General features: G+C 58.0%; 1 protein-coding gene across 1 annotated transcript; it reads left to right on the forward strand.

Annotated features, from left to right (window-relative positions):
• Positions 1-4,271: 4,271 nt before the first annotated feature.
• Positions 4,272-11,752, forward strand: FNDC5 (fibronectin type III domain containing 5). The gene is made up of 6 exons (XM_036065233.2): positions 4,272-4,494; positions 6,132-6,247; positions 6,736-6,934; positions 7,270-7,359; positions 9,180-9,313; positions 9,646-11,752. The coding sequence occupies exons 1-6, from the start codon at positions 4,287-4,289 to the stop codon at positions 9,649-9,651; spliced, it is 753 nt and encodes a 250-aa protein (XP_035921126.2). The 5' UTR covers positions 4,272-4,286; the 3' UTR covers positions 9,652-11,752.
• The last annotated feature ends 588 nt before the right edge of the window (positions 11,753-12,340 follow it).

Below are 12,340 nucleotides of genomic sequence, written 5' to 3' on the forward strand. Positions count from 1 at the left end.
TTGGTCACGGCTGTGCCCCCAGGACCTCGCTGAGGACCTGGTACTTGTAGGTGTTCATACATACTTCTTTCATGAATAAAGCCCTCCCTAGCCCAACTTCTCTTGCAGCTTGGAACAGCCTTCCAAATCCGGGCTGTTTTTCCTGCTCCCACATCACAGCCCATGAGCTTGTAGCAACCCCTCTCACCCCTCCCTGCCATCCTCCTCTGTCTTCCCTGCTTCCCCCCACAAAGATTCCTTTTTCCCTCATATGACTAATTCCCACCTGACTCTCAGTACTAGTTAAGCTCAGGCATCACCTCCTCCAAAAAGGCCTCCCTGCTTTCCTTTTAAATTAATGCTCCCTTCTGACCTCTTTAGATCCTTGGTGCTTCATGGTCCAGAGGGTCGTGTCCTCTCTATTTTAAACATCTCTCTCCTCTACCATGGGAGCTCTTCAGGGCCTAGGACCGATCTGGTTCATCACTTTGTCTTCAGCACCCAGGCCCAGGCTGGCCTGGCCCAGGCACTCAGGAGACATTGAACTGGGCTGGTGTCATCACTGCTGTGATGGGGACTTTGGGGATTGGGCAGGCCAGACCAGGGTCTCCCATGGCAAGCCACTTCCTCACTTGGAGCCTCAGTTTCCTCATCTATAAAATGGGTATAACAATCTTGACTCCTCAGCGTTGTGAGGATTCAAAAGAAGCATCTCTCATGTGTGTAATGTGCTAGCATATGGAAAGTATTTGGCGAGCGGTAGGTCTCTTCCCTGGTGTGGTCTTGGGCCCGGGCTTAGCAACTGCCTCTGTAAGCCGCAAGCCCCTGCTTGTACATCCTTTAGTGAACCCTGGGCCAGGATCCCTGCCCTAAGGATCCCTCAGAGGTGAGGGGAGGGGGTAGGCAGCCTGGATCAAACTCCATAATTCACTGGCTGTGTGATCCAGGGCAGGTTCTCACACCTCTCTGAGCCTCAGCTTCCTGATCTGGAACGGGAGCCAACAACACGTGACCCCCTAAGACCCAGAATAACAGGGACAAAAAGTCAAGTTCTTGGTAGGTGCTTGATTATTTATATACCCAAAGCAATCTCCTGCCCTTCTCCTGATTCTTCCTGTGATTTGGGGTGTGTATATCTAAGGAACTCCCTAGACAGGACCATGACCATTCTAGGCTGTGCAGGGGAGGCTTCCCATTCTAAATGGTTACCTGGGGTCTGGCCTGGGCACCTGCAGCCTGAGTGAGGTACTAGGACTGGGGGCAGCTCTGGGCACTCCAGAGGATCCAAGCACTCATGACTAGCCAGCCCCCTTGGAGATGTCTGTGGAGATGTCCATTTGTTTCCACCCAAATGGAAACCAATGCAGCCTGAGAGGGCAGAGGCCCACCGTTCCATCCCCACCTAGATTCTCACTCATTCATTCATTCATTCTTCCACTGCCATATTTCCAGAATGTTGCACCGAGCCTGGTACATAATAGGTGCTCAGTAGATACATGTTGGAAGAGCCAATTTATTCCATAAATTCAACACACATTTATTGAGTGCCTACTGCTTGTAGCCCTGTGTTAAGAACTGGTGTACATATGGTGCCCACACAGCGACTGGTCCTGAAGCCCACTCCCAAGATCCCCAGGGGCTCTAAATCCTCGCAATTCTTCCCACCTCCTACCCAGCTTCCACTGATTGCCAGACTCCAGGCAAGAAGGCTTTTCCCGGAATTGTGGTCATGCCCAAGCACCCCATGCATCATGGGGCCGGGGAAGGCTACACCCCCACAGGCACGACTCTCCGAATCCTCCCTGTCTTTCACGTCCTCCTCCAACCACTTTCCCCCTCCCTCTCAAAGTCTTAGACACTGCCATCACCCCCCTCCCAGTGCCCTACATCTACCCGGGGTTATACCTGGAGAGGCCAGCAGGTGGCGCCCGGCTCCCCCTTCCCCCGGCAGGACTCCAGACCCCACCAGGACCCTCTCCCTTCTCTCTTTTTCTCCCTAGCAGGGACAGGAGTGGACTCTGTGACCTCTAACTGACCCCTCTCCTTCCTGCTGGCTCCTGCGATGAGGCCTAAGGAGACTCCAGCTGCTCTTGCAGGCCCCCGGTTGTCTTATCCTGCCTGCTGGGGTTGGGGGGTCCCTAAGGGCCAAGCTGCAGCTGGTGGGGCGGGGCCGGGCGGGGTGGGGCGGAAGGCAGCTGCCGAGTGAAGAGAGAGAGAGGAGAGAGAGGTGCTTTGGTTCCTTGGCTCCTGCCCCAAACAGGTGGAGGTCCCAAATGAGCCTCACCCCAGCACAAGGTATGTGGCTGGGGAAGCCGATGGGGCTGGGGGCTTCAGCCTGCCAAGCAGAGCAGTCCTGGCAGTACCGAGGGGCTGGCCGGTTGGGGTCCGCCCTCAGTAAGAACCCTCGAGCCCCCTCGCATCCTACCCTTTCCAAGGTGACCCATAGAAACTTGGGGGTCAGTGCAAGAAGTCCTAGGGCGGGCATTGGGAGAGAAGAGCCCCACTGCTGCTCCTGACCCACTGTGAATTTCGGGGAGCTATTTCCATCTCTGGACCTCAGTTTCTCAATCTAAAATGGTGGGCGAGGGAGATTTTGAAGACATTCTATGGGATAACTTTGCAAAGTGTCCCTTTTCAAAAAGGATTAGCCCTTTCTGGAGCCTCTGGAAGACCAAAAGGCCTTTCAGACCCAAAGGAGGGGCGCCTGGGTGGCTCAGTCGTGAAGCATCTGCCTTCGGCTCAGGTCAGGGTCCCGGGCTCCTGGGATCCAGCCCCGCATCCGGCTTCCTGCTGGGGGTGGGCGGGAAGCCTGCTTCTCCCTCTCCCCCCCCACCGCTTGTGCTCCCTCTCTTGCTGTCTCTCTCTCTCTGTCAAATAAATAAATAAAATCTTTAGGGTGGGGGGGAAGACCCAAAGGAATGCCCCTTAACGGTGGAATTTCAGATGGGAGGGGCTCATCTGGAGATGTGGGGGTCTCTCCGTGTTGAGGGCCCTGGGGCCCTGGTCCATGCCTCCCTTCTCAACCTTGTTTCTCTGACTGGGACTCAGGGTGGAGAGTGCCACAAAGTGGGGGCCTTCCCTCGCAGCGGGCTCTTGGTGGAGGTCCCCCATTAGGGAGAGGGTGGTAAGTGCAGGGCCACTCTCTGCCTCTTCAAGAACAGACAAGGGGTGGATTGGGCAGAAGAGTGTGTGAGACCGAGGCAGGGACAGCAGTAGGCATAGGGGTGTCCCCAAGGTGGTGAGGAAGGAGCCATCCGCGCCCTTTATTAACTGGGGTTACTTGCCAAGTCTCCACAGCCCCCTGCACTTTAGAGTCATTAGCTCATTCCCTGCTCACAGCACTCAGCGGGGCCAGAATGGTGGGGGAGGGGGCTGGAGCCACTCTTCCCTCACCCGCTCTTGGGAAGAGATTGTTCCAGATTGTTCTCTGGCTGGGGAGCATCTGGTACAGGCAAATTCTAGGATCTCAGGGATGGTAGGGTGCGTGAGTTCACTCTGGCTGGGGAGACAGTCGAGTCAAGCACACGCGTGGGAGTCAGATCAGCCTGTGTGCAAATCTGGCTCTGCTGTGGGTCCTCGGGCAAGGCAGGTGACCTCTCCGAGCTGCAGTCTCCTGTGCAAAACGGGGGCCGCAGAGCGCCCCTTAAGGGGTTCAGTGAGAAGGGGCACGATGCAAGTCAAGCTCTTGGCACGGGGTCTGGCACCCAGTAGGTGCGGGTTGTTATTCTCATGGAGCCAAAAATGGAGGCCCGAAGAAGGGGAAGGACTGGCCGGGCTCACAGAGCTAGGTCTCCAGTGAGTCTGAGCACCCTCTTCCCGGGCGCGGTAAACACTGAGCACCTACTGTATACACCCCAGCACTTACTCGGCTCTCTAGTCTACACCCCCCCCCCCCCCCCCCCGCCACACGCTGTGACACTCCCCTCTGCTCACGTCTGTCCCGGCCCCGGCAAGGCCTCAGGTGTGGGGTGGGGTAGGAGGTGAGGACCCCCAGGCCGAGGGAGGGTGGTGGGGGCCGGGGGACACCAATAAGTGTCTGGGGCGCGCGTCCGCCCTCTCCCTGGGGGAAGGGCAGGGCTGGGGCCGGCGCGGGGCCGGGTGCGGGGGGACAGGGCCGGCTCGCGGGCGAGCCGTGGGCGCCCCGGCGGCGGGCGGGCCGGGAGGGGGCGGGCGTGGGGGGGCGCCCTCCGCCCTCACCCCGCCCCGCGCCTCTCCCCGCAGCGGGGGCGCCCCGCCCCCCGGGCGCCCGACGTGGACGCGGCCGCCGCCGCCGCCGCCGCGCGGGAGTCGCTGTCCGCGGAGCCGACATGCAGGCGGCGCGGGGCGGCGCGGGGCGGCCGGGCCGGGCGGGCAGCGGGCCGGAGCGCGAGCGCCAGCGGCCGCCGGGCGCCGGAGCCGCGTCCCCCTGCGCCGCCCCGGGCCGGCCGGCCGGAGGAGCCGCCATGCGCCCCGGGCCGCCCCGCGCCGCGCTCCGCCTGTGGCTGGGCTGCGTCTGCCTCGCGCTGGTGCAGGCGGGTAAGGGGGCCCGGGCGGGGGGCGCAGGGGGGGCGCCCCGCGCGGGGCGGGCGGGCGGGAGTCCTCGGGCCCCTTCCTGCTCCCCGCCCCCCCAGCCCGGCCCCGGCCTCTTCCCCACCTCTTGACTCCCGGGCCCGTCCTCCAGCCCCCGACCCCTGGCCCGCCACCCCAGCCTTGGGGGTGTAGGGTCTTGCGATCCCCAGCCCTCTCATCCCGTGGCCCTGACCCCAGGCCTTTCCCTCAGGTGCCCGAGCTGAGCTCCCTTCTCTGGCCTGGGGAGCAGCTGAGGACACCAGTCCCCCCACCTTGGGCCTCCCTCCCTGTCCCCAAAGCCCTGCAGGACAACTCTGCGGGTCAGAGCAGGATGGGGTCCCAGTTTGCGTGAGCAAGTGTGAGGGGGATGGAGACTGGCACCCTAGAGCTCGGGGTGGATGGGGTGGACCCCTGAGCCCGCCGCAGTCATGGTCTGGCCTGCCCCCAGCGCCGGCCTCATCCTCACCCAGCCCAGCCTCTCCTGGGGCTCTGTATCTGTCCCTTTGGCTTCTGGCACCTCGCTCATCACTCCCTCTACCCATCTCTCTGTGGCTCAGTGCTTTCTCTCTCTCTCTCTCTCTCTCTCTCTCTGCTTCCTCTCTCCGTCTGTCTCTGATAGCCCACTTGTCTGTTTTCTGGTTCTGTGTCTGCCGCCACCTGTCTGTGTCCCTCTGTCTCTCTCTCTACTGATGGCTTTGTCGCCCCAGGCCCAGCCCCTGGGGCCTCAGGTCCACTCCTGTGTGGGGCAAAGGGTGCTGCTCAGAGCCAGGTCTTTCCCTTGCCGCACTCGCCCCTTGGGAGATGTAGACACTGTGTGACTCCAGGGCCCCCCTCCTAGAGAGGTTCTTCCTGCCCTGATCTCCACCATCCCTGTCTCCCTCCCACTCCCTTCTCGACTGATCCCCTTTCATCCTCTTCCCACATGCAGAAGACCCTGCCTAGCCTGTACTCTTGACTCTCCCCTGAGAGAACCTGCTCTGAGTGACCCCATCCTCCCCTGCCACCTCCCCACTTGCCTCTTGGGGCTGGCAGAGTGTGGAGAAGAGGCTCACGTAGACCCCTCCCCAGGCTGCATTCTGTCTGCCTCACTGCGATACGGGGGTTCCTCTCCTGATCCTCACTCCCAGCCCAGGGCTCACCCTAGCCTGGCTCTTCTCAACCTCTGGGTCTTTCTCCTTCCCTCAAGGTCACTCACCTAACAGTGTGGTATTGTAGAAAGAGCACTGGACTGGGAGTCCTTTTGACTGCTTTCCATCAGACTAACTTTCAGCACCTGCAAACCTGGCCACCTAAGCCTCCCCTATGTCTGGCTCCCCACCTTTTACCACCCTTCCATTAGATCTGGCCCTGGCCCAGGCCCATCAGTTTTAGCTTGGCCCCGGATAGGGCCAGTGTGACTTGTGGGGGCTCCCACCCTGGACACGAGGAGCCTGGGCCTCTCAGGCCTCACTCTTGAACCACTAATGAACTGAGACCCACGTGCCAACCCCATTGGACGCCTTGCTTTCTTCCTTCCCCCACTGCGTGGCCTTCCCCAGGTTCCCACTTAGTGGGCCTGGGTCTCAGCAGGGGGTGCTCAGGCTCAGCTGCCTCCCCACCCCCAGATAGCCCCTCGGCCCCAGTGAATGTCACTGTCAGGCACCTCAAGGCCAACTCTGCGGTGGTGAGCTGGGACGTCCTGGAAGATGAGGTCGTCATCGGATTTGCCATCTCTCAGCAGGTAACCCTTGAAGGGCTGGGAGGGGAGGACACATCAAGATAGTAGCAGGGGATGGGGAGGAGGGTGTGCAGAAACAGAAAGGAAAAAGGAATCTAGAGCAAGAGGAGACAGGCGGAAGAATTGTACATATGGCTTGGAATGGGGACCCCAGAGGGGAATGGATCAGTGAGGAGGGCTCTGGGGCCTTTGACTGGAAACTGGGAATCGAAAGTCTGGTTTTGATCTCACACAGACCTGAGTTCGGGACCCGGTGCAAGTTCTCACTGGAGAGACGGTCTCGGGCAACTTTTCTAACCTCTCGGCACCCACACCGTCTCCCTCTCTGTAAAATGGAGCTAGCGATAGTCTTAGCCACCTGCAGAGATGAGGGGTGCGTGAGGAAGCTTTAGCTCAGTAGCCGGGTGAGCCCTTGTCACGGCAGAGAGGGAGGCCGAGCGGGGTCGGTGGCTGGGCGCTACCAACAGTGGGCCTGGCGTTTGCCCCGGCAGAAGAAGGACGTGCGGATGCTGCGCTTCATCCAGGAGGTGAACACCACCACCCGCTCGTGCGCCCTCTGGGACCTGGAGGAGGACACCGAGTACATCGTGCACGTGCAGGCCATCTCCATCCAGGGCCAGAGTCCCGCCAGCGAGCCAGTGCTGTTCAAGACCCCTCGCGAGGCAGAGAAGATGGCGTCCAAGAACAAAGGCAGGCCTGGCACTGTTAGGGGGGTTGGGGGGGAAGGGGGGTCAGGGCCGGAGCAGTGGGTGGCTCGAGGAAAGCACCAGCCCCCACTACCTCCCCAGACCCCCAGACCTGAGAGAGAGGAGGTCACCCTAGTCCCCGAGACAGTGGGGATATCAACTCTCAGCTTTGGGTCAAGCCCTGTGGCTGCCGCCCCAAGTAGCCATCAGCATGTTCTCGAATCTCTTTGTTAGGTGTCTGGACACCTGTAGAGATAAGCACTTAAGATCTTGGGCCTGGCCCTAGAGGGGTGGCTGGGGACAAAAAGAACCTCAGACCCAGTGTCTCCCTCCCCGCAGATGAGGTGACCATGAAGGAGATGGGGAGGAGCCAACAGCTGCGGACCGGCGAGGTGCTGATCATCGTAGTGGTCCTGTTCATGTGGGCCGGTGAGTGCCTCCAGGTTCTTCCTCACTTGGCCTCTGGGGAAGGGAGGCCCCTTTCCTCCCAGGAGTGGAGGCAGCTGAGAGGTGATGTGAGTAGTCTTGCTCTGGGGGCCAGATGGGACCCATTCTCTAGCTTAGCTCTCACGAGAAACTTAGCGGATTGAGAGCTAGCTGCCTTGGAGGACCCGTTATTTGAGCCCTTGCCCTTCCCTCCCTCGGGAGTAGTTTGGGCTCCTGGGGCAGACACACCCAAAGCCCCTTTGCCTTCTGGCCATGGCTGTAGCAGCCACGCCTCCTTCCGGGGTTGCCGGACCTCCAGGTGCTTCGGGCTTGGGACACCCTTTTAAACCTACTCCTCCTTCTAGCCCCGGTTCTGAGTCCGCCTCCATAAAATGTCCCCAGTCTGTCCATGAGCATATGGCACTGCTTGTCTCTCCCTGTAGCTCCTCTTAGATGAGGTCGTTGGGCTCATGTCTCTGCCTTTTCCCACTTGTCTGTGAGCTACTCGAGGATAAAGAACACATTTCATCTCGGTACTTAACTCAACCAGCATTTTCTGAATGGCCTCTCCGTTCCAGACAGTACTACAGTCATGACTAAGAAGAGCCCGGGGCTTGCAGGAACTGGCTCTAGGAGAAGCCAGACCCCTACTTAACTATAATTCAGTGTTATGGGTGCCATGTATGGGGGCAGAGGAGAGGGAATTAATTCTAGCAGTAGAAATTAGGAAAAACACAGAGAGGAGGAAACATGGGATGGGAATTGAGCTTTAAAGGATGAATAGGAGTTCGCCAGGCAGCCAGAAAAGGGAACAGGGTTCTGTTGACAGCATGTATAAGAAACAAATTCAGTTCAGTCTGGCTCAGTGCAGCTGTGACCCAAGAGAGAAAGTAGAAAGGGGGACAGTGAAGGAAGGTGGGGCTATAAAGTAGGCTGGAGTCCGTTTTGAGGGATTTAACACCATGCCAAAGCTGTCTTAGTTTGGTGGTTGAGAGAGCAGGCTGTATTGTAGAAGCATCTGGAAAAAATATTTTGTAGGCACATCGAAAAACAGGCAGTTGTAAAAAAAAAAAAAAAAGGGAAAAAAGAAAAAACAAAGGCTTGTACCAAAGAGGTTTCTGGTGCATTATCAGACATGGCATAGATAGTATTTACATAATCGTAACAAGATAAACGTGGTGAACTACCCCAAGACTGTGATTGTGATCTGTTAGGATGACGGGAAAGGACGTGGGGGGAGATGATAGCCTGTATCTACCAGGGTGGAAAGTCAAAAGATAGGATCTAAAGCAGGTGGATCCGGAAATAGCACTATAAATAAAGCAGAGGTAAAAATGGAGAAGACACCTACCAGAATTGGAGCTGGCTTCCTTAATAGTATTTGGCTTTCAAAAACTATCACATTCACGTATTAGTAGTTTGCTAACAATAAGCATTTAGCCGAGCGCAGACCCTGAGCGCACACCCCGGCGCTCCGCACTGCGGGACCTTGAGCGGGTTCCTAGGCTCTCTACGTCGGTGCCCTCACTGCGAACTACAGGTGCCCTCCTAGCGCTCTGAGGACTTGGGGGCATCGGCCGTGCCCGTGCCCGGCTCGGCGGGCGTTACTGTTTCTATTTCCCCTCACTAGAAAAGAGAGCTGTCGGGGGTTTGACGAAGGGAAGCGGGGGACACGGGGCAGGGGGTGGCCGGCGGGGGGCCGGCGAGGCAGGAGCCAGAGGCCACCCGGAGCTCAGCAGGTGCCAGTGGGAAGGAAACGGGTGGGGGGGCTGGAGCTCTGGCGTCTCACTGCTCTCCCTTGTCCCCCCCTCCGCCCCCCCCAGGCGTCATCGCTCTCTTCTGCCGCCAGTATGACATTATCAAGGACAATGAACCCAATAACAGCAAGGAGAAAACCAAGAGCGCGTCGGAAACCAGCACACCAGAGCACCAAGGGGGAGGTCTCCTCCGCAGCAAGGTGAGCGCAGGTCTCGGGCCTGGGTGGGCGGCCCCTGGGCTGCAGCAGGGTCAGCGTGGGGCCGGGCGCGCATGCAGCTGGGCAGAGCCGAGCTCGGCCGCTGCCGGTGTGACGCAGGGGACACTGCACGTGGATTTTGGACCTTCTCCTATGGCCGGGTGCCAGGGGCCAGTGGGGTTAAGAAAATGCTGTGAGTGGGGAGGGCAGAACGCTTGGTTGGTGTGGGACAGCACGAATAGGGGGTTCTGGGCTCATTTCGGCCCCTGCGTGTTGTGTGACCTTGAGCAGGTGCTTCACCTCTTTGTACCTTCCTTTCCTCTTCTGCAAAACAGATATGAAAACCTTGTCAGTGCTTGCTCTGAGCCGCTCAGAAGAGACGGTAGAGAAGTGGGAGGATCTCATGGTTCTGACGATGATTATCCAACAAACAAACATCTGGCCCTCTCTACATTTCCTCCTCCCTCCCATCTCCTCACACCCCCTGGCTTACTGTCTTCTCTCTTGGCTTCTCTCTTTCTGGCGCATTTTCCTGAAGCCTCTTAGTAACCCCCATCTCCAGAAGCACGTCGACAGTGTCAGGGGCTGAGGCCGCGCTCAGAGGCAGGTCTGCAGGATGAGAGTGAACCAGCCGGCGGGATGGCTCTGCTGGGGGTGGACCGGGGGCTGGGGGGCCCAGGGCCTGGCACCCAGTCTTGGCAGCCAAGTGAGTGAGGCCGAAGGCTGGGTTTGAGAAGGCAGAGAGACGAGACACACAGGCAGGGCTCCTCCTTCCCTTCTATGCGGGACAAGAGCCTGGCTTTCAGGTGGCAGCCCTTCCTTCTCGTGTCCTCCCCCTATTTCCAACCTTGCAAGAAGTCTATTCGATTAGCCCTGGCTGCTTCTCTCATTTTTTTCCTCCCAGTTTCCAAACAAGCCCTCGGTGAACATCATCGAAGCATGACTGCTTGTCTGCAGGGAGAAGGATTTCATTTTTCTTCTCTGCTGGTCTCCAGGTCCATGGGCACAGGGACAGGGAGGACCATGGTGGGGGGGAGGCCCAGCTAGCTGCACTGTTCTCCCTCTTCCCCATCCTAGTCTGGTGAAGGAGGCTGAACTACAGACCCAAATTCTGCAAAAAAATAAACAAGCCACAAAACTAAAAGGCCCGGCCCCATTCTGGAAAAGGCAAAGCTGCATGAGACACAGCCTTCTTTCTGCCTCCTCGCCTCTCCTGGACCGGCTTCCTCTTCGAGAAAATGCACAAAGCTCTTGGGAGATGACAAGCACCTAGACTGACTCCAGCGGTGTCTTTCAGACCGAGAGCCATCAGGGAAGCCATGGGGCAGGGTCATGGCTGCCAGCAAGCCCTTTCTGGATCCAGCCATCAAGGACTTGTTTGTGGTGTGACGCACAACTTGGCGAGCGTGTAAGATGTTCTGTTTTGTCTCTTTGGAAAACACGACTGAAGGGCTTCACTCCAGAGGGCAGAGGAATTCCCCGAGCTGATTGCCTTCGGCCTCTGTCTTCTTTGGCCCTTATTCCAACTGTAACATCATGAGTCTGGAGTCTTAAGAAGACGAAGTGAGAAGGAGACCTGGGAGGTGCTGGCCCCATTTCTTTAGGAAGAGTCTCTTGGAGTTGGAACAATGCTGGCTTACACAACTGAAAAGGTATGTCCACGTGGGACATCCTGGGGGCTGCTGAGTCACCCGCTCTGGAGTGGAAACTGCTGGAAGACAGGCCTGAGCCATTACCGTGGACAGTCAGAGCAGCCCTGGCCTCTGGGGTGTCCATATCTCGCCATCTCATCCAGGGTTCTGTGAAAGCTACCCAGGGTCCTCATGTCCTTCCCTAGAGCCTTGAGTGGTGTGAGGTGACAGGTCTCTCTCTCCACTGCCCCTTTCTGGTAAACAAAACAAAACAAAACAAAATGGTGCTTGATAAGGGAAGGCAGACTCTTCCCTGGGACTGACAAGTTACGGCTGCTGAATGCCTGCAGGGGAAGAGATGGGCCTCTGCGCCTTCCGTTGGTGGTGAATGACGGGCATGTGGGAGGACTGCGCCTAGCACACAGTAGGTGCTCAGTGAATTCCTGTTGAACTGAACGTTAAGAGCAACTGGCCCCCCCACCCCCCAAGCCAGAGAGCTGAAAGCCATCACCCAATGACTGCCCCTTCCTTCCGGTCTACAAGAGCTCTCCCAGCTAGGTCAGCCACCGCTCTGCTTGGCCCCAGTGTGGCAGCACAGGGAGGGAGGAGAGACAGGGTAAAAGGCAGATGTCAGCAATACTAAGGGCTTCCTCATGGAAGGGCATGAGGCTCCACTCATTGTCTTGTGACTTCCATCCCTGCTGAATGGGGCTGCAAGGCCAAGGCTCCTTAGGGGAGAGGTCCTTACCTCTGATCCAGTTAGAGCAATAACCTCTTTTTAAATGTAAAATAAAAGACAAATGAAAAGGCACATCCTTGTCTTCTGGTAAATGCCCAAATGTTACCCTCTTTTTCCGGCAATTGGCAGCAAGTCAGGATGTGTGGAGGAGGGAGTCCGTTCTCTCTCTCCATTTTGGCCTGCAGCTTCTTAGGGACATGCCTGCCAGCCAAGCTGGAGTTGGAAGGGAAATCTCGAACAGATGGGGGTGCACGTGTAGGAGCAGAAAATAGCTCCTCCATCTTCCTATTACCGAGGCCCCCAAACCCAAGCTTGGGCTGCCTCGCCGCACAGGTACGCAGGCTGGTGCTCAGTTTTTAGAAGGAAGCGTTCTCCCCTCTGGGCGGGGCTGGGTGTTTTCCCTGACCAGAGGAATGCAGTTGTAGCGTCTCCCCAGGGTGAGGAGGGAAGGAAGGAGGAACTGCAGAAGCTGCCTGCCGCAGCTCAGTAGTCCCAGCATGCTGTTTGGGGCGGTTAAAGGAACATCATTAGGATCCCAACAGCAGGCTGAAAGGTGGAGTAAGGATGTCATTAGCCAGTGAGCAAACCAGTGAATGGGACACCTCGAACACTCCTGTCCAGAGCCAGCAAGAGCTGGAGAGAAAAGGTCAGGTGAGGGGG

The sequence above is a fragment of the Halichoerus grypus genome, chromosome 5 (assembly GCF_964656455.1).
Source record: "Halichoerus grypus chromosome 5, mHalGry1.hap1.1, whole genome shotgun sequence".
Classification (NCBI taxonomy): domain Eukaryota; kingdom Metazoa; phylum Chordata; class Mammalia; order Carnivora; family Phocidae; genus Halichoerus; species Halichoerus grypus.